The 25,501-nt window shown below is 39.3% G+C and overlaps 2 protein-coding genes across 6 annotated transcripts; one reads left to right on the top strand and one right to left on the bottom strand.

Moving 5' to 3' along the window:
* The first annotated feature begins 380 nt into the window (after nucleotides 1-380).
* On the top strand, nucleotides 381-18,686 carry dnm2b (dynamin 2b). 5 transcript variants are annotated; one of them, XM_005454818.4, is made up of 20 exons: nucleotides 381-801; nucleotides 3,618-3,691; nucleotides 3,967-4,116; nucleotides 4,209-4,412; nucleotides 4,629-4,727; nucleotides 6,580-6,740; nucleotides 6,844-6,986; nucleotides 7,077-7,212; nucleotides 7,399-7,466; nucleotides 8,809-8,947; nucleotides 9,778-9,864; nucleotides 9,954-10,024; nucleotides 12,139-12,193; nucleotides 13,970-14,080; nucleotides 14,296-14,405; nucleotides 14,504-14,615; nucleotides 15,464-15,631; nucleotides 15,951-16,177; nucleotides 16,841-17,056; nucleotides 17,300-17,369. In XM_005454818.4, the coding sequence occupies exons 1-20, from the start codon at nucleotides 641-643 to the stop codon at nucleotides 17,367-17,369; spliced, it is 2,562 nt and encodes an 853-aa protein (XP_005454875.1). In that variant the 5' UTR covers nucleotides 381-640. The 5 variants fall into 5 exon arrangements, with proteins under 5 accessions (XP_005454875.1, XP_013129728.1, XP_025763695.1 ...); XM_013274274.3 differs by lacking the exons at nucleotides 8,809-8,947; nucleotides 17,300-17,369 and adding exons at nucleotides 7,778-7,916; nucleotides 18,577-18,686 and having other exon boundaries at nucleotides 383-801; XM_025907910.1 differs by lacking the exon at nucleotides 8,809-8,947 and adding an exon at nucleotides 7,778-7,916 and having other exon boundaries at nucleotides 384-801; nucleotides 17,303-18,207.
* Nucleotides 18,687-19,121: 435 nt separating this feature from the next.
* tmed1b (transmembrane p24 trafficking protein 1b) lies at nucleotides 19,122-25,050 on the bottom strand. The gene is made up of 5 exons (XM_003450013.5): nucleotides 24,751-25,050; nucleotides 23,345-23,442; nucleotides 23,060-23,249; nucleotides 20,243-20,410; nucleotides 19,122-20,137 (listed from the first exon to the last, which is right to left on the bottom strand). The coding sequence occupies exons 1-5, from the start codon at nucleotides 24,946-24,948 to the stop codon at nucleotides 20,087-20,089; spliced, it is 705 nt and encodes a 234-aa protein (XP_003450061.1). The 5' UTR covers nucleotides 24,949-25,050; the 3' UTR covers nucleotides 19,122-20,086.
* Nucleotides 25,051-25,501: the final 451 nt, after the last annotated feature.

Below are 25,501 nucleotides of genomic sequence, written 5' to 3'. Positions count from 1 at the left end.
CGTAAGAAAGTTATGAGCCTCACTGCAGATGCTCCTAAAATAATTTCATTAAAGAGGCAAAAAGTACAGTCAACCTTGTAAAAAAAAAAAAAATAAAGCAAAAACATTACACACAAAACAAAGAAAAATACTGTTTAGGAATTTAACTTGAAATTCAAAATCGTTGTTTCTTAGTACCGGTGGTGAAACAAGTGTTTTTATGAATAAGATACGTCTCTTTTCTAATTTGTCAAAGTTCAAAAACTACTGTGCTCTGTCATAAAACTGATGACATATGTATGTGTACACTGACAGACATCCCAGATGACCAATAACTGACCAAAATGACGCTCCAGGCGGAGCTACAATCTCCGGCGGAGGCTGGGTGTCGCCTGACCGGATGATGACAGAAGTTTTCAGTCTAATGTGGCGACTTTTATCATGCGATCACACATTTAAGACTGTTGCGGGTTTACTAAAGGCTGGTGGGACTTTTGACTCTTAACTCTCTCGTGTCATACTGAAATAAACTCACCGAGCCTGTGACAGACTGCACTGCCATCTGGGAACTTTTCGTTTGCTGGACAAGAGACCCCCTTGGCTCCTATTTGACCGTGGAGGAGAGCAGAATAAAGCCCACTGAGCTGACCGAGCTGCAGCTATGGGAAACCGGGGAATGGAAGACTTAATTCCCCTCATCAACAAGCTCCAAGACGCCTTCAGCTCTATCGGCCAGACCTGCAACTTGGACCTGCCTCAGATAGCGGTCGTCGGCGGTCAGAGTGCAGGAAAGAGCTCCGTGTTGGAGAATTTCGTTGGGAGGTTGTACCATTAATATGTAGTATTGGCTCAAACTGACACTGTGACGCTTAACTTTCATTTTTTTGGCAGAAGTCTCTCGCTGTTCCTTGAATAAAAACAACACACAGCTTTTGCGTAAAAGTCGCCAGCTAAGCACTTGGTTACGCGTCTGTGTGTCGGAGCCTCCCAGTTTTCCAACAGATTCTTTCCATTATGGAGCTGTGCTATTCACGATCGATAATTACGCATTTTACGCAAGAACACAGCTGTTTGTTTAGTGACTGGCAGAACTGGTACAAAACGAGTGTTAAAGTAAAGTGCAATAAAAATTAAAGCTTTCGTCTTAGCGTCTATGTTCTTGAACTATACAGTCAAGAATGTGACTTTCTCATTAGATCTGTGTCCACCGTTCTTTCCAGCCATTGCTTCCTATTAGGCCCATTCTGTCAAACATTTACAAAGGCTGTTTTCCTTGAGGCTGCTCATTCTGAAAAGATAGCTTCATAGTCCTCAAATGACACAGGTCAGGTAAATGTTTTACTTTCAAGGGTAAGATATGTAAAGGTTGTTAGCAGTTATTATGAAGTCATCGTGGATTGATCATTTATTATTAGACAGTTACACCCATCGTATATATATGAAAATGCCTTGACTCTGCCCTCTCAGCATGCTAAGCACTGTTGAATTTCTTTGTGAGGCTGATGAATGAGCTAGAAGGAATTCCAGTAAGCAGTTTATGATTCTTCTCGATGATAAATAGCAGTAAAACAGCTGTTACATTATTGCCATATGTTTGAGTCACTCTGCTCACTTTATTACGTTGTGTAAAATAATCAGTATTTTACATTAAAAACACATCGACATAGCTTGAAACAAAATCCGGAAGGGGAATGAGACATGGCTGTAGTGCAGTTATAGGGGCCTAATCCACAGTTTGAGTTTTAGTAACAAAGAAACAGGACCACTTTAATCGACTACATGTCCAAATGATTTCATTTGTTGTTCAAGAGATCGGGAATGTTGATTAGGCAGCCATGTCTCCTTTTTCCCTGTTTCCTTTTGTCTCCAAGTCCCAAGCAGTGGCTGAGGGAGACAGTAGAGGCATTGATGTGTTTGTGCTGGGGTCATCAGTGATGTCACCAGCTGCACTGTCATGTGTATATGACACACTGGGTACCACCAGATACCCACAGAAGAGTACTGAGCTGTTTTCATGTTTGTTAGTTACTCCACTGACATTCAGAGATGAAACACTGAGTTTTGAGATTGCGGTGTTTACTTGTTTTACGAAGGTGCAAGTTAGTTTTTGTCAGACACGTCCGGCTAACAGTTTCGATTATTGATTGTAGGCTTTATTTTTTTCCCTATTTTATTGTTTTATTTCATTGTTTATAAAATGTTGACTAGTTTCCCCCGTTTTAGTTCTCCACCTGCAATTCAAATAACACAAAATAAATAGCTTTGCGGGACATACTGTAGCACTCTTTTGGTGGGTGTGTATAAACTGTAATAAAGGATTAGAGGGGGCTATGTGTCAAAATAGAGCCTTCTTTTTCTTAAGTAGTGATTGGGTCTATCCAAAGTCCAAAAGAAACCCCACAAAAAATGTCCAATAGTAATTCATAGAGCCCAAGTAGACTTTAAATGTATTTCTTTGACTATTAAAAAGCCCACAATGGAAAAAAATGTTCCTTTTAAATTTTGCTATAATGTAAAATGACCCAAAAAGTCCAAATTTTTGTTTGTTTAACCCCCCCCCCAAAAGAATTTATTATAATGCAAAATGTTCATTATTAATTTTGTGTTGGTGGACTAATTCATTGGTTGTTTGGGTTTTTTTTTATTGTACTTGGTTTAGAGGACAAGCAGTGTGACCTTAACTACAAAAGGAAGGAGGTGGAGGAATACAAAAACTTAGCAGTGTCCTTTGCAATTCCAGTTTAGATGACCCGCTGCTTCAACTGATTCATGTCGTGGTTTCATAAGTGACAGGAAGAGAGAGAAAAAACAGGATGGGCATCACAGTTGTGCAATTTCCTCCCTGCGCTGTCAGCAGTGACTACAAGCAGGGGCTGTATACATGCGTATAGCTTCAAATCGTTATATGTTAGTGCGTGGGGCCTATTTACCTTACAATAAAACTTGGACCTTGCTGCTGGCTGGGCATGCAAACAGAAAAACAGATAAAGACATATTTTCATGGCCCAGAGAGATGTGTAGTCAGTGACCTGGAAATGATCACGATTCTATTGGACAGGAGTTTCCATTGTGATGAATGTGTATATAATGAGAAGGGCAAACAGTGGGCGACATCTGTTTGTCTTTGCACTATTTATATTGAACAGGGATGTAAGTCAATCTTGAGTTTGCATTAATAATGCAAAAACTCAGATGGAGCCCTGCATTTCCAGTTAATGGTATTTGAAAGCTGTTTTTCACCATGAACTCTTATTTTGGTAGGGGATGCTAAATATTTAGGATTTTGATTTAGTTTAAAAATGAAATTGTTGGGGGTTTTTTGTTGTTGTTGTTGTATTTACTTATTTTAAGCAATAAGTCAAGTCCTTTTTGTGTAGCACCTTTTATTTGCCGGTTTTTAGACCACTTCACAGATGCCGTATAAGCTGATAATAAGACAGAAAAATGTTACAAAACAAATAAAAAAGTAGATTCAGGGCTATGTGAAATATATTAATAAAGACAAGGAATTATAAAGTATAATAGAATAAGAAACTAAAACATAAGTGCTGTAAATGCTGTATGAAACTAAAAAAATGAAAAGCCTGTTTATGAAACATTACTTGTTGTGTTGAACTTTACCTGCTTCTCTCCTTCAGGGACTTTTTGCCCAGAGGATCTGGCATCGTCACCCGTCGTCCTCTCATCCTCCAGCTGGTTAACAGTAAAGCAGGTAAGTTGTTTCTCAGTTGTTAGAAGGTAGTTCTTGAAAATATGGCCTTTCTTGAAGAAAGCTGGAGAAATGTACCACACAGCAATATCATTTATTGTTTTGCGTTTACAATCCTTCACTCTAAATCGATAACGATAAAGGTTTAATAATAGCATCATTTGTGCCACTAATTGAGCTTCACTCACTACATCTTACAGCTGTGTTACTTTGTGCCATTTCCTTCCAGTCCATTCGGTTTTCTTCTTGCCGTCTAAAACTTGTTTATCTTCATGTAGAGTATGCCGAGTTCTTGCACTGTAAAGGAAGGAAGTTTGTAGACTTTGATGAGGTCCGCCAGGAGATCGAAGCGGAAACAGACCGTCTCACTGGATCCAACAAAGGCATCTCCCCTATCCCCATCAACCTCCGTGTCTACTCCCCTAATGGTACCAGACACACGTTTACAAACTCAGCCTTCTTAGTGCCAGTGTTCAATATCCGTCTGATCACTTTCACCCTTCCCTCTTTTCTCTGTCAGTGCTGAACCTGACCCTGATTGACCTACCGGGGATGACTAAAGTGCCTGTCGGTGACCAACCCCAGGACATTGAGCATCAGATCAGAGACATGTTGCTACAGTTCATCACTAAGGAGAGTTGTCTGATCCTGGCTGTTACCCCTGCAAACACAGATCTGGCCAACTCAGATGCCCTCAAGATTGCAAAGGAGGTGGACCCTCAGGGTAAGCCAATGTTCAGAATATGTGGACCTACACACATCTACATATTTCTTGGCAACCTTTTTGGTATGATTTTTGCAGCAACTTCAGGGATTGTACAGTAACTGCAGATTATTTGTTACTCAACAGTTATTAATGCTGATGACAAGAAGTTTTTATTTGAAATTATCCTGAAATTATCTATTTGTATACTAAAACATAATTGTGACTTTTCTTCAGGGCTACGGACCATTGGTGTGATCACAAAGTTGGACTTGATGGACGAGGGGACCGATGCACGAGACATCCTGGAAAACAAACTTCTGCCGCTCCGCAGAGGTACGCACACAAAACCAAAGTCAGTACAGTCAGAAAACAAACTCCCGTGCCACAGCCACAGCAGTATCACCTGTTGTTTTGTGGACAAGAGGTTTTGCTATGCTGTTGTTTTCTTTAAACCTCGCATGACCATTTTTGGACAACAGCCAGAGACATTATAAGATAGAGGCCTGTCCCTCAAGTAATCCTAAATTAATTGATGAACTGAATGAGGCAGAAAAATAAATACCAGGAGGGAAAAAAATTAGGCAAAATGGAGCACATGGAGCAAATAGTCTGTGATAGATTTGAACCTAGGTTGCTGCACTGGCCTTTGGAATATGGATAGCCTGTGCATAAGCTGAGCAATAGCAACATGCAAGTCAGCCACATGTTTAAGGTTTTTTAAAATTTTATTTTATTTTATTTAATTTTATTTTATTTTATTTTATTTTATTTTATTTTATTTGTTAGATTTGACTGGTGATTCCATACACAGTTTTTATGCTGCATTAACCATTGAAATTTAAGTTAATATTAATAATGATACAAAATAACTGCCCAATTAAATGCCTGGAAGCATTTAAAGATGGCTGATTGTTTTCCTTTGTAAAAGGATGTTGTTTTACACAGTTTTGTGTTGCCACAGTTAACATCCTATTTAATACTTACTTACTGGAATAACTGAACATCAGCTCTTTAGAGTGCCTTCCAGTAAAATGCTAAACAAGACGACACCTACCTATTGCAAACATAATAAAGCATAATTTTGTTGTCATAAAAACATGGGGATTAACTGTAAAGACCAAATCTGTTTTTGTTCCTGTCTCTAACCTCCTGAGAACCGAGGAAAAAAAGAATCTTCCCATTGAACTTTTTTTGTGATTTCCTGCCTCTTTGGAGCTAAAAGAGGTCACACAAACACATGAGATATCAATGGAAAGCCCAGGATGTCCTCTATTTAGTACATCAGGACTTAGTAGGGTAGCTCAAATGAGTCAAAAAAGCAAATGTCCATTACAGAGGACATAAATGAATAGGCTGCTTGTGAGGAGGATAAACAAGAAGTTGAACATTTTAATGTAGGGGTATAAAAAGCTACTGCATAGCCTCTAGTGGGGATTCGTGGAACTGCAGCTCATGTTTCAAAGAGGCTCTTTTGACTTAAGGTTTGCTTCAATTTTTGCCTGTTATTTCAGATTCAGACACTTTATTTGTCATTATCATTTCCACAGCAGCAAAATTAAATGCATCCTGTAGAAGAATAGAGCAATAAAAAGAAAGCAAATCCATTATAACTAAGGAAAAACAACATAATAAAACACAATCACATGTTCTTGTTTTTTCACATATTGCACATTGCCTTCCTACTGCTTTCAAAAACAGCAGTCAAAGGGCATTTATTCAACATTAGGTGGAATAATTACTTTAGGAAAGAAACTGTTCTTTAATCGGTTTGTCCTTGCTTTAATAGCTCTGAATTTCCTCCCCAAGGGCAAGAGCTCAAACAGAGAGTTTTCTGGGGGGGTGTGTCTTTGAGAGTATTTTATTTTCATTTCATTAAAAAAATTTTTTGATGTAAAACGAACACTGTTTTAATCAGAGATTAAGAAATTAACTTTGGAGGAACTGTAGCTTTTTGTACAATATTTAGTTTTGTAATTTTTAACATATTTGTACTAGCAAGAATGAGATCTTACATTTTTAGTCACATATGCTGTTGTTTTAGTAAAGTGTGGGGGGATGTTCCACTTTGTGAATTCAGTCTGGTTTTTAGTAAATCCATTAAATTTCTAGTTGGGCTACAAATCAAAAAATGATGTGGTTATGGTCTTCTAAACTCCCTGTGTGCCTTGTTTGTACTTTTCTTTAGGTTATATTGGTGTGGTGAACCGCAGTCAAAAGGACATTGATGGGAAGAAAGACATCCGTGTTGCTTTAGCCGCTGAAAGGAAGTTCTTCCTGTCTCATCCTGCATACAGGCACATTGCAGAACGCATGGGTACACCACACCTCCAGAAGACCCTCAATCAGGTGAGACGCACACCTGATTATACAAACACATATAATAGGCAATGACAGTCACTTTTAGCACAGAAGTGTTCATAAAAACTTTTTTATTGTAACTTTTTTACAGCAACTCACCAACCACATCCGCGACACGTTGCCAGGGTTACGCAGTAAACTCCAAAGCCAGCTGCTATCACTGGAGAAGGAGGTGGAGGAATACAAAAACTTCCGTCCTGACGACCCGGCACGCAAGACAAAGGCGTTACTTCAGTCAGTACCCACTTCCACAGACCCAGATCCACAGATGCATGAAAACTCTACAGGATATTAAATTTAATATTCATTTTGTAAAACCTGCAGGATGGTGCAGCAGTTTGGTGTGGACTTTGAGAAGTGTATAGAAGGGTCTGGAGATCAAGTGGATACTTCCAACTTGTCTGGTGGAGCGAAGATTAACCGTATCTTTCATGAGCGGTTTCCCTTTGAACTAGTGAAGGTGACAAGTGTTATCATCCCTTTTCTCAAAAATAATTAGTTTTCTTTGTCTTTTTTGAGGTCACATATTTTTATTTGCCACTGAATTTCCCAAAGAACACAAACACCTCTCAGACTGTTGCTACTGTTGTCTGGCTGCAAGTATCACCGATGATACACATAATGAATAAATTCCACTGTGTCTTAGATGGAGTTTGATGAGAAGGAGCTGAGGAAAGAGATCAGCTATGCCATCAAGAACATCCATGGAGTCAGGCAAGTTGAGCCAGGCTGTGAAAAAAAGAAACCCACACATTTGTCTGCTTACCTGTCTTACCTCTTTTCTGTCCGTGCTTTATGTGTCCCTCTTTGTGTGCTGGCTATAATGTGTGTAATCTCTCGGCTGCTTGTCAGCCTTATGTCTATTTTCTGCTCCAATTCTTCCGTCTCTTTCCTCTGCTCTTCCTCGTTTGTTTTTTCCCCACTCTCCGCTCATGCCTTCCCTGTGTGTATGTACCTGTTTCACACTGTTCCCATGTGTCTCCTGCTCCATGTCTCCATGTTTGTCTTGTCTGTATGTCCTTCAGGACAGGCCTGTTCACCCCTGACTTGGCGTTTGAGGCCATAGTGAAAAAGCAGATCATTAAGCTGAAAGAGCCCTGTCTGAAATGCATCGACCTGGTCATCCAGGAGCTCATCAACACAGTCAGACAGTGCACCAATAAGGTATCACTGCATGGTCGCCTGCCCGACTGCTACTCATGCATAGCTTGTACTGCCAGATGTAATTTTTCATCCAACAGTAGCCATTTTTGCGTGCTTCTGGACAATTTTTTCTGGACTGCACAACTGAAACAGGAATTTAAAAGAATTATTTTATAATCCCGCTTTGAGGTTTTCTTATATGAAGAAAACTATATAAAGTTACATGTTCTGGCTGTACTGCAGTGCATTGGAGTGGTGTTTCTGAGGAGCTGTGTAGTAACAGATAGATGGGCTGTGACACGTTCCTGTACAGGTTCTTTGCAAAAAACAAGCTGCAGGCCTGATTTGAAGAAATAGCTCGAGACAGCGTCTACAGCCACAGCTGCTTCCTGAGATTGTACTTAATCAAAGCCCTGCTTTGAACTAAATTTCAGCCTGCTATTGTTTCTGTTCTACAACAAAACTCCAACATATAGCTGAGACTCGGGGGGGCCTCTTATTGGACAAGTTGAAATTTTGTTATGAAGGTGGGACTAACCAAAGTTGTTAGGCTTTATTGTGATTGCCTGTACACAGTTTGAAGTCATGTTTCTACAGCGACAAAGAAGATATAAGCCGACCAGTTAGCATGCACATGTACAGGAAGCTGAAACCTCCATCAACCTGCAGCTTGTTTCTGTTCTGAACATGAAGTTGAACTAACTAACCACCTGTTTTTCCCTTTTGTCATATTCCTCAACCTTCATCTTTACATTCCCTCTTTAAATGCTTTCTGTTTTCCCAAACTATTCCATCCAACGTGGGCTTTTGTTTTTTTATCACCATTCCCTTTTTTTCCCACCATGGCCCATACAACACTTCCTCCTCTTCCTCCTGATATTAAACCTCCAACTCCCACGATGCATCACTACAGGACAGGCCTGTTCACCCCAGACTTGGCGTTTGAAGCTATAGTGAAAAAGCAGATCATTAAGCTGAAAGATCCCTGTCTGAAATGTGTTGACCTGGTCGTCGTCGAGCTTGTCACCCTGATCAGGAAGTGCACTGAAAAGGTAAACATGAATAGCAGAGAGGCATGTTTAGGTTATGGAGAGAGAGCTAAAGGACACAAGAGTGAAGGAGAGAAAACAGACAGGCTAAGACTAAATAGTGAAAAAGAGCAGATAAATTCAATAAACTAACTCGTCCTGTCAGTGTTTTTGATCGTCTCCCCTCCCCACTGCTTGAAGGCTTTGCTGAACATCCATCCTGCTGCTCCCCTGGACCCCCAATGACAAATCCAAGAGCCCCTTCACACTCTGATCCTGAAATCCACTCAGCCCATCATCACTGGGATTAGTGATTTAACACTACCACACTGATATCAAATCCATTCCCCTCTCACAAGACATGTGGCTGCTTAAAATGGCACAGCTGTGGCTGTTGTTGTGTATATTTCCAGTGGTGTACCTTTTCTACACTATTCACATCCACAATGAGACACTCACAATGCTCTACCAGACTGTTTTTCCCTCTTTCCTATCTTTTAACCTCACTGATTTCCTGGTTTCTCTATGAGCTTGAGATTATAGTACAGTGGAAGGGTTAATTAACCCGGTGCTGTTTTATAATATGGTTAAATTTTCATAGATAACAAAAAATCTCAAGCTGATTGAGGACTTGTTAACGCATGCCTCCTAAGGTGTTGTATGTTAGTCGTCTGACCTCAAACATGTGTTCATGGTGTACCTTAACTGTCACTGGTTGAGTGTAGCTGCTTACAAGGAGACACAGATTGTTTTACAGTGTTGAGCCTACATACAGTAAGAGTGTATCCATGTGTAATCTGCATCAATCTGCAGCGGTGCATGTGCATGTATCTCTGTATGTGTGCTTTCTACAGCTTACCTCGTACCCCCGATTGAGAGAGGAGACCGAGCGGATTGTCACCACTTATATCAGAGAGAGAGACAGCAAGACCAAAGACCAGGTGCGTGCTAGAGATGGAGCTTACCTGAACAATTATAAAGCTTCCCTTGTTTGTGTACACAACACGTCATGTTTTGCCCTCTTTGGCAGGTGCTGCTGTTGATTGACATTGAGCTGTCCTACATAAACACTAACCATGAGGACTTTATTGGATTTGCCAAGTAAGACAAACTTAACATACAGATTATTCACTTTAATTAGGATAAGTAAATGTGGGGATTCATATTTACATTTTAATTATATATGTGATAGTAAAATCTTTCCATTTCCATGATAAATCGTAGTAGCTAAAACATTATCCGCCTTTTTCCACCACTAGTTGCTGCCTGAAAAAAGTCTTAAATCATTTAGCAAGCAAGTGGCTGTCATGTGACCTGCCTCCTGCGTGCTCCAAACACCAACCCTCACCTAAACCGAGTCTTTCCATTACTGAAAACTCATCTGAAGCAGACTCATATGCCACATGTGAGAAAGGGCATCTACGTGAACAGCTTTATTCTCTTCAAGATCAATTCAGTGTGTAGAGTTTATCAATCAAATGTTGAGCTTTATCGTGTGGAACTTTCAAACTATTCTGTAATATCTCGAAAAAGTAAGCTTAAATTTGAAATGATACATACACAGGCTAAGATTCATTCTTAACACAAAAAGCGTTCACTTAAATTTATTTGGATTATTTTACATTTACAGTTAAAATACAACCTCAGGGCAGCACAGATTACCCCACACCTGTCAGTGGAATTACCCTAGAGCAGTTTCTTGAAACTTGTCAGTTAACGTGTCAGAATTTGTAGAAGTGAGAATTTGCAGTTGTTTTTCTTTTTGTTTTTGTTTTTGTGCTGTTTTAGTGATAGATATTTTGTAACACTTTTGTAAACCATGTTTAATCATCAATTGCCAGTGCTAACAATGAACAAAAATAATCATTAGCCATGACTGTAAGTGATTAGTCACTGGGCACTGTATTAGGTACACCTAGTACCTAGGGTGGAGCTCCTTTTGCCTTGGGAGCTCCACCTTATGCTTTTTTTCATAGCAGAGAATCAACAAAGCACTGGAAAAAATATTTTGGTCCATATTGATGTGATAGCACCACAGTTGATTTGTCAGTTGTACATCCATCTATTCACCACCTCCCAAAGGTCCTCTACTGGATTCAGATATAGTAAATGTGGAGGCCTTTTAAGAACATTCAACTCATTTTCATTTTCAAGAAACCAGCTCAAGATAATCTGAGCTTTGTGACATGACACTCTATCCTGTTGAATAGCCAACAGAAAGCAGGTATATTGTAATCATAAAATCATAAAAAAGTACTCAGGGAGCCTCTGTATGCTCACTGTGTATGCTCAATTGGTATTAAGGGGCCTAAAGTGTGCCAAGAAAATCTGTTCCACACCATTACACCACCACCAGCCTAAACATTTGAACATGGTAGGATGAACCCTTCCTTTTAAGTTGTTTATGCAAAATTCTGATCCAAATGCTGCAGTGGAAATCAGACCCTCACTAGACCAGGCAACATTTCTCCAGTCTTTTACTGTCCAGTTGTCATGTAGCCTCAGTTTCCTGTTCTTCTGCCTGTTGTGTGCTCAGTGATGCTCTTCTTCATAGCTTGGTTGTGACGAGTCGTTATTTTTATCAGCTTTAAGCAGTCTGGCCATTCTACCTCTGACATCTACAAGTCATTTTCTCACAGAGAACTGCCATCAGCTGCATATTTTCTCTTTTTAGGACCATTTCTTGTAAACCCTAGAGATGGTTGTGTAGATCAGCACTTTCTAAAACACTCAGGCAAGCTCGTCTCACACCTGTAATAGCGCCACATTCAAGGTCACTTAAATCGCCTTGTTCTCCATTTTGATGCTCAGTTTGAAGTTTAGCAGGTCATCTCGAACATGCTGCGAAGTGACTGACTGATTAAATATTTGCATTAATGGGCAGTTGAGTGGCTAATAAAGTGGGCATTGTGTGTAAATATATTTCGGTTTGGTTAGCGTTTAATCTTTCTCCCTTTTAGTTTGAAATGAAATTCTACTAAACACGAATGCATTTAAAGGCTACTCAAGAGTTCATCCTGCTCTGCCTTAAAGATTAAAAAAAATATCAAAAGCAAACTGATCAAAAGGAAACTGATGTCTTAGATTCTTTCATGTTGCATGAAAGAATCTAAGAGTTGTGACAGTTATTGACTGCTTAGCACTGCTTTCTCCATCATCTAATCCCCGTTTGAAAAAAGTTCTGTATCTGATGTTATGAAATCTGCCTCCTACAGCGCCCAGCAAAGGACTGCTGCTAATGCCACCAAGAAGCGAGCCATGCCCAATCAGGTGATCAAAGATACAGTGTACACCTCATCTGTGATGTCATCACAGAGGCATGTGGACTGCTTCCATCTGCTGTTATTCTGTTTTCATTTCTTGATGTTGTCTCAGCCTATCTCTCCTGTCATTATTACCTTGTTTCGTCACACGTTCATACTCTTGTCTGTGGCCCTCTAGTACTCTCCCTAAATTTCCCTTTCCTCTGCCTCTTCTTGTGGTTCTCCTTTAAATAGCCTAGGGAGAGATTCTTGTAAGTATGAAGCCCCCACATCTCCATTTGTCACTTCCTTCTTCACTGGGTGCAGAGTGAATGGTCATTCGGTCCATGCCGAGAAGCAAGATTTGTACTCCGTGATGAGAGGAATTGGGAAGTGAGAGTTACACTAACAAGGATGTGTTATGAGAACTGGAGTAGCTGTCATTAAAAAAAAAGCAAACAAACAAAAAAAACTTACAGCTTCCTTTTTAAAATTCACTGTAATGCTCTGTATACACAAGGCAAGTTGATGTGTGGGAATTTGGGACAATTTTTATTAAACTTACGATAAGTTCGCAGTCACATGTACTTGTGTCTGCTTAAAAAAAAAAGAAATCTGGAAAAACTCTGCCAAATGGATTACAAATGTGTTACGGTATGATTTTGTCGTTTGGAGTAAATTGCAGCAAACCAGTAAAGACAACCCACTACCTAAAGAAAGTAGAAAAAACTGTCTGTAGATGTGCAGCTTCAGCAGGATTTACGGGTGTTAGAAGCCCAACAGTGCTTTATTTGTCAGGAGAAGCTGATTACTGATATGGTGCCAAGTTAGCTAAAGAGGCGATTGGAAATCACACAAATCTTAGAAATCTTAGAAAGACTGAAACCAAATGCCAATGGAGTGAGATTGTAGGTTTGTACCTAAGTTCCCTCTGTGTGTGTCAGGCACAAAGAAATTGAAAACCACTGGCCAAATCTTAAAGGATGCCCGTGTGGATCTGTTTTAACAGAAGAGACTGATACAAACTGCTGCCATAGCCTAAATAGCTGTGGCTTTGTCTTGTAGCTCACAGCTCAGATGCTCAGAGTTCTTTTGCTGTGTCGGTGACCATTCCACAGAAACAAACAAGAAATTTGTAGCTCCACTCTAGCACATTTGATTAATGAAATTTAGCCATCAGTAATCCCTTCCAAGCTGAACTACAGGCTCTTTTAAAAATCAAATTTTAATTGCAGTATTAAGACTTTAAGTAATTAACAGTGACACATATCTGCAATTATGACTAATTATACTGGGAAATTCCTGCACTAGTGGTCTATAAAAGTTACATTTTGAACCAATTTGTCACAGCGATCCACTGTAACAAATTGTCTGCAAGGCTGATGCACCAACTGTGCAATCCATCTATGGTTACGCCAACCAGATTCCAAGTATTGCATACGTCTGCTCATTATCCCTGTGTGTTCATTTGTCTTCCTGTTCATCAGTCTGGCAGTAAAAAGGATGCAAAGAAGGTGACTTTCCATTTGAACCTATTATCACTTGTTTGTACTCTTTGTGGTGCATTTATTGATGCTGTACGGACTGATCTGATTGCTTAGTGATCTCCTTTTTTTATTAAGAACATTGTTACACCAGCATGGCTGCTATGTTGCTGTTTTTAATGTTGCTGTGGCATTTTTGGGGGCAAATATTCGGTATATGTTTAGGTTTCATTTGTTTTTACCATTCTGGTCGCTTGCTGTTGATCACCTGTCTTACAGGGTGTACAGCTTAATCAACTGTTGGATGTAACTGTGTACAGGTCATCCGCAGAGGTTGGCTCACCATCAACATCAGCATTATGAAAGGGGGATCCAAGGAATACTGGTTTGTCCTGACCGCCGAGTCTCTGTCCTGGTACAAAGACGATGAGGTAAGGCTGCTTTCGAAGACAAAAGGTTAAGTAATAATTTACTGGAGTAAAGCGGAAGTTACAGCATGCAAACAATGGCAAAATCTTACGTGTGCGTTTAAAGAAATGTCTTAAAGTTGTTCCGAGCAGTGAAAGAGTTTGTTTTTGAAATAACTTTATGCTTTTAAGTCTGTCTACTTTTAAACTTGTCAATACATAACTGTGTCTTTTATCAGGAAAAGGAAAAGAAGTATATGCTGCCTCTTGACAACCTGAAGCTGAGAGATGTGGAAAAGGGCTTCATGTCCAGCAAACACGTCTTTGCCATCTTCAATACTGAACAGAGGTGTGGACGCTTTAATCGTCTATAATCATTACAGTAATGCTGGCGGCTTTTTTTTAGATATGATCTTTGTTCAAAGTTTGTGCATGTGTGCTTTACAGGAATGTGTACAAAGACCTGCGTCAGATTGAACTGGCATGTGATACTCAGGAGGATGTTGACAGCTGGAAGGCTTCCTTCCTGAGAGCTGGTGTTTACCCAGAAAAGGACCAGGTATTACATTGTTACACTTACAATCTAGAAACCTGGGGAACCTTTTATTCTAGTGCTTTCAGAGGTGAGTATTACAAAGCATTATGTTAAGAGTTAACTCCTGTACTAAGACCACTGAAGGAAACTGCATTAACAATCACAGCAGTGCATTGCAAACTGTTGCATTGTCACAGGAACAACATGCAAATATCTTTATCTTTGACAAATTGCTGCCAATTTCATTTTACACAGCTTTAACTATAGAAGACAGATTTTAAAAATGTATCTGTCCATCAGGAGGCTAATTATCAACAACAATATTTGATAAGCAAAATCAGTTTTGCTTTGATCTGCCCAAAAGTCATTTACATGTCTCCTTATTTGGACTATGGGGAAGTGTCAGACCTACATTTACTGAGTTACTTTTAATCTTTCATGTATAAGTATAAAGTTTCACACCTCTAATGTGCAGCTGTCACATTAGAAATGAAAAGCAGCAGTGTTAAAATTAATATACTTTTATAAATTCATGATAATTAACCACCATCTGCAAGGACTTCACTTATTCCTAGCACTATTGTGCCTTTTTTCACCAAGTCTCATTTTATGTGAGCACACACAGAGCCTGAAGAAGAAACTCTCGATTCACAAAGAAATTGTATTATTGTTTATCTTTGACGCAGGTTATAAAGCTAGCTCACAAAAGGAAAGCCTGGCTGTGTTGAAATACCTTTGCATCGTACCCTTCTGCTGGTATATCAGTCCAGAATTGGTGTTTCTAAATGTGTTAACTTTTTATCTAAAGAGACCTGTTATTCATGGTCATTCTTGCTTCCTCTGTCTCTATCCATCTGCCTGGTGTCCTGCAGACTGAGAATGAAGATGCGATGAATCCTAGTGACACCGTGTCCATGGACCCGCAGCTGGAACGACAGGTGGAGACTATCCGCAACCTTGTGGACTCATACATCAGCATTGTCAACAAGTCCATCAGAGATCTCATGCCCAAGACCATCATGCATCTCATGATCAACAGCGTATGTCTACTGCTTTATTGTAGTGACTCAACATTAGTCAGAGACTTTACTCAAAGCAGGCAGGAAGCAGACAGCTGCTGAGTGTAGTGGTACACATAAAAGAGTCAGACATTTCCCCTCAGGAGTTGACAAAGACTAAAACAGTGTTAAAAAGGGGGGCTGGGAATAATTATATAATAATTTAAACAGTGCACTTTATCTAAAAAGCAACTTTATAGAGTGCTGTTCAAGATTATTTATAGCTTTTCAAATGTGGAATACAGAATCTTATTAGAATTCGTTTTCTAAACTGCTGCCCTTTTCCCACTCGCACTTCCAGGCCAAGGACTTCATCCACTCAGAGCTGCTTGCCTACCTGTACTCTGCAGGGGACCAGGGCAGCTTGATGGAGGAGTCAGCGGAGCAGGCTCAGAGAAGAGATGAGATGCTGAGGATGTACCATGCTCTGAAAGAGGCTCTGGTCATCATCGGAGACATCAGCACCACCACAATTTCTACTCCAGTCCCGCCACCTGTCGACGATACCTGGATTGCCAAAGAGCCAAGGTACAACATAATTTTGGAAAAATTTACAAGACTTACATAAAATATTACATTAAAACTTAAACACAAGATAAAACAAAGCTGCTGAGACTATGGAAATAATAAAGGGAAATAAAAAACAATATTAATAATAATTAAAACCCTTTTCACACTTGTATTAACAAAGAACTCATGTGATTTGGGAAGTACCCACAACATCTGTGTTTTGGGCAACACAAAGGCAAGTTCACTCTAAATTTACTGACATCTGTGGTCACCAGGTAGAGACCCAATGTTACTATTAATAGACATATAGTCACTGTTGATTTGTTTCAATGTTTCCAAACCACTGAATGTCCCAAAGTAATGTTAGTTCTCTGCAAAACAGGCAAACTTGGCTCAATTGATTTTATTACACTAGATGTCCAGCAGAGGTCATCTAAAGACTGTTTTTTCCACCAATGCAAAAGAGCATTTTCAGTTATGCCAGCATCCAACTATGTTCATGTTTTTTTGCAGTAATGAAACAGACTGAAGTATAAAAATCACATAATATGAGTTCTGTCAGCTGGAACATCAAAAAAGACATTATCGTGTACCCTATTTAAATATATGCTATGTTAAATTTAAATATATGACATTTGTTTTTGACATGATATTAAATATCTTTCCGTATCTTTCTTTCAGTCCTCCAGCATCCCGTCCTGGCACCGCATCAGGGGCCCCTCCCAGCCGACCCCCAGGAGTGAGGGGGGCCACTCCAGGTCCTCCATCTGCTCTCAACCCAACACCAGCATTTGGACCTCCCGTGCCTTCCCGGCCTCCAGGTGATCCCAACTCTGTTCCTCTAGTCCCGTCAAGGCCGGCCCGTGTGCCTCCAGCGCTGCCACCGGGCGTTCCTAGGTAAAACCACACACACACACACACACACACACACACATACAGACCTTGATGCTTTTTTTTGTGTGGCTTTGGTATTGGGGAAAGTTGCATTGAAACATTTGGTGAAGGGCTGCATTATGTGTTACTCAGGCTTTTGTTGGTGGTTTGGGAAAAACTGGTGCATGACCTTCTGACAATATTTTTCCTTGCATGTTCCCTCCCCTTCCCTTCCCCCAATACCTCTTCTCCTCTCTTTTCCTGCAGCAGAAGACCACCGGCTGCTCCCAACCGACCTACTATCATACGTCCTTCAGAGCCCTCGCTTCTTGATTAGAAATCTTTTTTTTATCTGGTCTTAAAGACTTTGTTTACACTTATATATTTCTTTTAAGCAGAAATAGTCACTAATTTTTTTTTCCTGTAACTTTAGACTACTGTTAAGTAGTAATCTGATGCTGTTTCAGTCTGTGCATTTCAGAAGCATATTGTATGTAATTGTGAGATTTTTTTTAACAAGTACATAATGACATTTGCTGCATTTAGTATTATGAAAAGGGATAAATTTGATGACTTTAATGGCTCAAAAGTGTGGAACCAGCAAGTCAGGCTGAATTTTTCATTGTGCATTTAAATTGAAATGTGTCTTACAACAATACAATTTGTAACTTTTTGTATTATGTATACTTGCTAATATTTTGTCAGCAATTTTACACACTATTCACCTCAATAAGTAAACCACACTTTTCTCTCAATTTTTCTCAGCTTCAAACAGGCTTATACAAATTAGAGTGACCATCGAACGCTACAGTATTTTATATGCTTGATAATTTTGACTAATTAAGTTTTTATGGGTAAGGTTTTACCATTTCTCTTTTAAAGACCAAGTAAACAAGAGACAGAAGAGGAAAAAAAAAAACCCCACTGCTGCTGGAGCAGTGGGGTTTTTTCTGGTTTAACAATACATATACAGTAGTTGAGGTAAGAGTGAACTTACCAGTCAAACACCCAGTCTGACAATTACCTCCCACAGCTGTTCATCCTCATTAGTGCCTACAGTAAAGCAAAAAATTATAATTACTTAAAAAAAATCTAAGCCATAATGGAAAAAATGTAAGGAAGACACTCTTCTTTTTAATGAAGTGATGGACTGAATAAATGAATAGAAAAAGACACGTGTTTGGTGGCTACAGCTTCTTCTTCTTTACTTTTATCTTTTTTTTTCCTTTTTTTTTTTGCACAAATAGTGAAACATGCAGAACATGCCTCTTGTGTCAGCATTTACACAGAATTGAGGTTAAGAACTTTTGATTTCTAAGATTAGGAGACCAAGAGAAAAATTTCACTTTCTGTATGCGGCCTGATAAGATCTTCTGCATTGCATGATGAAGCTAGTTGCTTTCGGTGTTTTGCTGTTCATGTAGCTGGGAAGGAATTACTAAAGGTATGCAATCCTGTTCTTCCTCACCTTTTCTTCTGTCCGCTGAGTTTTACTAATACCCTTACCCAAAATCTTATCTTCTTCTCGTGATCTTTTAATACAGGCGGCCACCGCAAGTCCCTGCTCGTCCCAACCACTGGTGAGGGAAACTCAGACTCTACAGCAGGAGGAAGATTGTCCTACGTATAATTGTTAAGCTAGACACTTAAATAACAAGGGCATGCAGAAATAATGGTTATACATTACAACAGAAATTGTGGCTGGACAAAAGTTGACGCTCTGCATGCGTTGATTCTAAAATGAGGAATGCTGGCATCCTCTGTATTTTCAAGTAGACTATTAAATTTACTGAGTATTTCTATTATTTAATTTACGTGTAGCAATCATGAAAAAATAATTTGTTTTGTTCTTTATCAGAAATGTTTATCAAACCTGAGGAAATAAAAGTAAATTGAAGGCAAAGCTTTGTGATAACATTTAGCTTAACCGTCCTACTAGGTGTGTTTACCTTGGCATGCTGATCAACTGCATGTTATTCATTCAAGGCTGATGTGGAATTCATCATGTGACTTATTTATAAAGACAATTCTTTAATCAGTTCTGTTTGCAGCTGCTTTTTATCCCGAAAAAAATCCTCACATCAAAGTATTTCTGTGTAAAAATGCATTTATTCTGATCAGTGACTCCCATGAAAACTTGATTTTTAAGTATCTCACACACAATGCATCTGGTAAAAAATAAAAAGCTGAGTAGAATCAAAATTACATTCTTTTCACACACAAACGTCAGAAAAAAAAAAAAGCCGATCTGATTCCCCAAAAGCCAAAATGTCAGAAACCAAACATGCATGAAACAATCCTGATATATACATGAACCAACATTCACATACATCCTGTATATCTAAAAGAGAACTGACACATATTTGTCATCATTAATCACTGTGAAAATAATCCCTCATTCTTGTTCTGCATTTTTATTTGTGAGTATGTCAGCATGTCCTTTAATGGCACATAACAAGAAATCAGTAACCTCTCAAAAGAAGAAGAAAAACATCCCTAAGGCTATAACCAAGGAAACACTTGGAGTGATGTCAATTTAAATCTCTGTTACAATGGCAGGATCTGTTGAGGACAAATAAGCCAGCAACACTATTGCACAATGTTATCCCCTGTAAACCAGCAGTCAAAGAAGTTACACAGATCAATTGTTAAGTGTTGTCACACAATTGACCTTCAAAGGTAATGACACCTTTGGTGAAAATTTCCCAAAACCTTTACACAGTTTCAGAAGTATGGGACAGTAGTTACAGGACAACATTTCCTCGATGGCTTGTGGTAAGATCTGACGTTAAAGGCACTAAATGACAGAAATGACTAACTAACCTAAACTTCCTAAACCCTTTACTCATCTGGTTACCCTTAAGGGTGTAACAATGTTACTTATTGCTCACAAAGAAATGTGGAACAAGGTCTCAGAAATTAAATACAACTTCAGTACAATTTATTTATAAGAGCAATAATACACAATACTAATAATTTGAATGGGTAACCAAATGCCTTGTTCTCAGCTGATTTCCTTTCCGGTCTGTCATGTATTACTTCAAAATAATCCCTCTATGTGCGGACCCTCCGCTTATCGTCAAACAGTTTGCGGACTGTGTAGACCTGTGAACAAAGATGGCGGGATATCAGGTTTGAAAAGTGTCTCCCTAAAGTACAAAACAAATCATTTTCTCTTATTGAGGTTGTGAAGCTGAGATGTTTATTTACCTGCGTAAGAGCCACGCACAACATCACCACCACGCTGGCACACGACCAGAACGAGACTCTCCACAGGTTATCTTCCAAAAGGTTTCGGTCCCGTGCCTCGAAAGCGCGCAGCACCGTCTGCATCTGTCGACTGCGCTCCAAGCGTTTGTAAAGAGATTCCATGGATTCCTGAGGGGAATGAGGCCCGGCGTGAAAACATGGATAGCAACAGGGAGCAAAGATTTATGGGCTTTGAAAAAGAAACGAGAGGGGAAAAAATGACAGGCTATGCTTGGTCTCAGAAGTACAGAGCTTTCAATTGTGTAGTTGGTAAAGTGGAAGAAATAGAATGGCTTAATGACTTTTCTAAACTTCCATTTTGGTGTCGAAACAGAACTTGAAAGATATGTGTTTTCTGTGCCGTTTCAGTTCATGTCAAATGTAAGTTTGTCAGCTAGAAAACCCAAAATACGTCATGCAGCAATCGTGTGGTTTAGTTTAACTAGTTTGACTTGCCAAGTAGGCAATGTTTTTCCAGCAGGTGCATCAGTATTTAAGTCTTCAAAACTGTCAAACATTGCCTAAAGATTGAAGCAGATGTTATTTGACATTTTCTATATCGTCAGCAAAATCCCACAAAAACAAAACAAAACCAAGAGTGTATTAGTTTGTCTTTTAAAACTTTCCCACTTCACCAGCCTGTCTGTTTCTCACAGCCCAAACACAATTTGTTCCAGCTGAAGATCAAAGACTAACAGGTAAAAGACGTATGATTTCCTTTTCTAAAAACACTATCCAAGTAGAGGCTAGTAGCAGAAGCATACTAGTATGTGTAGTAAGTGTTGGTCAAAAGCAGCTGGACATCTTTCAGGTTTTTGAAAAATCACCTTTCAACTGAAAGGCCTTATCAGTTTCATAAGCTGATGGGGAGTCAGGTATTTAACACCAGTACTTGCATATATGGGACTCTCCATCATCTCTAGTGGGGTTAAATAAAATAGTTTGACATGTGTTCAAAACCCCAAAAGAAATTCTGTTCCCTTTTACTCAAGCACTATAATGATCTGATCGCATCACAGATAAGTGTTGGAGTATACGCTTCAGACATATGGTTAAGTTGTGGCTAATTTCTAAGTCTGTATAACCACCGTGGAAAGTTGCGTCGTAAGTCAACTGTAAATGACCACATGATCACATGTTAGAAAGGCTTTATTAAGATGTGATCAAGTCATTCATCTCTCAGTGTCACATCTTCCTGTCCTCTTCTCACCCACTGTTTCTCTGTATGATGGTTGTTTTTTATTTTCTCCTCCCTTAATATCCGGTGAGGTAAAATAACGTAAATAAATAACCATTTGTCATAGTGTGCATTTCCTTTCCATATATAATTTTGGAGCCAATGAAATATTTATGTAATTTTACCATTTTGAGTTTCCTACAACATGCTTAGTGTGACGCAGATGTTACACACTAAAAGCAAAGTGAAGTATTTCTAGTGAAATGAAATTTTTTCTAAACAGTGTAATGTAATTTTAAAAGAGGACGCCAGTCAAAGAACACTAAAACCAAGTGGCAACCACCAGGGCCAAGTAATGAAGCCAAGGCAAAATAGTGCCAAAAATAGTCAAATTCCTCTTGAAGCCACTTGAAGCTCCAAAAGCGAGTCAACACACAAACTCACATGTTAAAATGTCCAACTCTACACCATTAAAAAGCATGTTTACAGTGATTTTGGTCTCTATGAACAGTTTGCCCCATTTGTCACAACTAAACTAGCATGGATTTTTTTTTTTTGGTAATATTCTTCTATCTGGGGAGTGTGTCCACATGAACTAAGAGACACGCCAACACAGGCTAATCTGTAGCTCCTGTGCTTCACTTGGTTCGCTACACTGTGTTTGTGCTTTTTTCCCCATTTTTGGAGAATTTTTAATAGACTGTATGGCAAATACTGTCTGCCTGTGACACCATCCAAGAAGTTGGTTCTCCAGTTTTTGTGAGTGAATTTTGAGTATTTCCTTTGGCTTTTAATTGCAATAATTGGCAGGCATATGTGTGTTGGTATGCCACACGCATACTCTGTGTTAACACAGTTGCTAACCAAGCTGTCTGGTGATAGCCAATTACAGAGCACTATCAATCTCCTGCCCAAATATGGTGAATTTAAGCCACAAAAACAAACAGACAGCATTTGCAGGTGTCCAAAATGCTTTGAAGCTTTAAACCCAGACACTGCAATGGATGACATCACAGTGTCTAAGTCACCCACAAACTGTGGCTAAATAACTAACTTTACTAATAACTTATCAAAGTAAAGGGAAGAGGATACAAACAGTAGTTAAGGTAAATATAGAAATTAAATAACAGTAAATTACAATAAAAATTATATAGTATTTATGTGAACGAATCAAAAACCATATCCTTTTGAGTCAACGAAAAGCAGCTTTCAGGCATGCATGAGTTTACCATGAATCAGTAAACACACTGTAAATATCATGATGACAGTTTTGAGCATTTTGTGTGTGTTTTATGATTCACTTGAATTAATTTTTTTATGATGACTCAATTTCAACTGGACTGAGCTACTTGCAATGGATGTCCAGACGTCCTCACTTGGGAACTATTTTTATAACTATAAACAACACACTCTAAAGGAAGTTTCTGTAAAACCAGACGAGGTGTGTGGAACTGATGACAAAAAAGCTGCGGTATATTTAATTCCTGGTGGTGACGTTAATTACACAATAAGGTATCAATGACAGTAAAAGGATTTTTATCAATGGAACAAATGATGCACTTTGCCCTTTTTCTGTTTGAATTCCAAAACCTAAAACTCACCCTGATGTCTTCCAGTTTGTATTCAAGAAGGCTTCCCTCGGGCTCCTCTAAGCCTGCCCACTCATCATCTCCTCCCACATCTCCTCCTTGGCCCTCAATAATGATCTCAAAGAACACCATCTTTTCTGAGAAGCGACTGAAGCTGTTGTCAAAGCAGATTTCATAGTCTCCCTCTTCTGTGGGTTCCACCCTGAAAGAACAGAGAGTGAAAATATCAAATATAAACTAAGATGTAATAACCCACAGGGTATATATGAAGAACGATCACAGATTCAGGCCACTTACACGTGGACTCCATCAGAGCGTCGCGACTCATATATGAGCCGGATGCCCTGAGGGGAGAGTACAGTGAAGTCTACATCCATGCCAGCACCTGCTATCACCTGGAAAAATAGACATTCACATAAGCACATTGTGCACCTTCAAATTCAAATGTCAAACATTTCGCAGTAAAAGAAAACTCTCTAGCCAAACTAATACTAACACTTTCAAGAGGGACTCTCCCACTAAACAAACAACAGGTTGACTTGTAGAACTTCCTGTCTTAAAGCCTGTTTAAACTGATACTCACAAGGTGCTGCCTTGTTTGGACAGTCATAAAGGTAATATAATAGCTTCCTCCATGAATCAGCAACAAGTTAGATAAGTGACTAAATCATCTAATTAGAACAATATAATTTCACAACATTGGGTCCCACATTGTTTTTTGTATATTGCACAATTTGTGATTTTTCTGCAGAATACAACTTTTAATACCATGCCCAACAGTTACTTTTCTACTTCTGTGTTCAGCTGGTCTTCCAACTGGTCTCTATTGTTATATTTAGTTTTGTTATATTGTTTTTTTACATTATCATTTGCATTATTATTGTAGATACTGTTTAATATTTCTGGATGTTGCTGATTCTTTGCTGTCCGATTTTACACAGCAAATAATGAATCCTAAGAAAATGGAGCAAAGACTACTGCATATTCATAACTATTTTGGTCAAACACTTTTACTCACAAACTTTTTTTAAGAAAAAAAGAAAAACTTCACTGTTTCTTCTTTCTTTCCTTTTGCATCACACAGAATCACAATGAATCAGTATGAAAAGACTGTCTGAACTGAGGTCTGAGTCACTGTCAGTTTTACACACTTCTTACTGGCATAGACATTTCCCATGGGGGTTGTTAAACCATGGTTTTACTAGTCCTAGTATTAGTCCTAGTACTAGCTGGGTCAAGAACTACAATGAGTTGGCATCACTGGGTTTATCTCGAACAGCAGGATCTGAAACCATCACACACGTGACTCATTAAGAATCTTATGTTATTTCCGGTACGCTATTTTGTTATCATTGATCTGTACAGGGAAAGCATCTGACTTTCGAGAAGCACCTTATTTATAAACGGTGGCAGATAGATTAGATTTGATTTGACTTGACGTGTTGGTTTGATTTGACTTGCTCACCGTTTCAGAAAAATGTGGAACAAAAGATGCATTGGTAATAACTTCAGATTCTTCAATATGACGTTAACGGTGGCTTATGAAAATACCTGCACAATGCATGCATACATGCATGTCAGCTAACGTTAGCTGAAAGGAGTGACGCAAGGCATCTACAACATGTTCCGCTATCGCTGCTATTATGAAATAAACTGTACAGACATTGAGTGGTTATTTCTTCGGACCCCACACACACAGTTACCTGATATTCGACCTCCATCGTACCGTTCTTTATTGCGTTTTGAAAGAAACACTCGGATCTTCCTGCTGGCAACAGAAACGTAAACTCGCTGTCTTGGCTCTGACCGAAACAGCTCACAGACCCTGCATACCACACAAAGACTGCTGCAAACACAAGCAGCCGTCCTCTGCTTCTCGATTTCCTCCAAAGTGCATCCATGGCGAAAATATTATTGGAAAAACACAGGGCTATCTAAGTTGAGCCATCTCCTTAGCATCTCCTCTTCCGCAGCAGAACTTTACGATGCCGGGATTGGGTGGAGGCCCGCAATAGAGGGTACTGCTGCGGGCCAATCAGAGAAAGAAGAGTAGCAGTCTTCCTCCAATCAGTGAGGGCTGAGGGCTTCGCTGAGTCAGCTTGTACATGCGCTACTGACAGGACTCCGGATGCAGTGACAAATGCGACCTAGTCAGTTAACCAGGCGCGCTCCCAGAGATGGGGGAGAACAACGCAGTATGGGGGTCTATGTGAAATTCAGATAAATGCACTCTAAAAATTGCCATAAAAACACTGTGTATGATTTTAAGGCTCATGCAGTCGGCACCAGAGCATGTGAACTGGGACAACCAACCAACTTACTTTGACAAGGAGACATTTAGCAGTTGAGTAGACATGTGTACTGACGCATGCTACCAAAACAAAAGTTATAAGCCGATATGTACAGTAAAATAAATATATAAATAAAGTGCTGCAAGGGACAATCTTGTAATCC

The sequence above is a fragment of the Oreochromis niloticus genome, linkage group LG6 (assembly GCF_001858045.2).
Source record: "Oreochromis niloticus isolate F11D_XX linkage group LG6, O_niloticus_UMD_NMBU, whole genome shotgun sequence".
Lineage (NCBI taxonomy): Eukaryota > Metazoa > Chordata > Actinopteri > Cichliformes > Cichlidae > Oreochromis > Oreochromis niloticus.
The sequence above is the reverse complement of the archived record's forward strand: the minus strand, read 5'-3'. Positions and strand labels throughout refer to the sequence as shown.

What these genes read in the sequence shown, in the direction of transcription:
- dnm2b (XM_005454817.3), top strand. Translation starts at nt 641, where the DNA reads ATGGGAAACCGGGGAATGGAAGACTTAATTCCCCTCATCAACAAGCTC. An exon ending in GCTGGTTAACAGTAAAGCAG is followed by an intron (nt 3,692 to 3,966) that starts GTAAGTTGTTTC and finishes ATCTTCATGTAG; the next exon opens with AGTATGCCGAGTTCTTGCAC. An exon ending in ACAGCAAGACCAAAGACCAG is followed by an intron (nt 9,865 to 9,953) that starts GTGCGTGCTAGA and finishes CCTCTTTGGCAG; the next exon opens with GTGCTGCTGTTGATTGACAT.
- tmed1b (XM_003450013.5), bottom strand. Translation starts at nt 24,948, where the DNA reads ATGGATGCACTTTGGAGGAAATCGAGAAGCAGAGGACGGCTGCTTGTG. An exon ending in CGATGGAGGTCGAATATCAG is followed by an intron (nt 23,443 to 24,750) that starts GTAACTGTGTGT and finishes CTATTTTTCCAG; the next exon opens with GTGATAGCAGGTGCTGGCAT. An exon ending in TGTGCGTGGCTCTTACGCAG is followed by an intron (nt 20,138 to 20,242) that starts GTAAATAAACAT and finishes CTTTGTTCACAG; the next exon opens with GTCTACACAGTCCGCAAACT.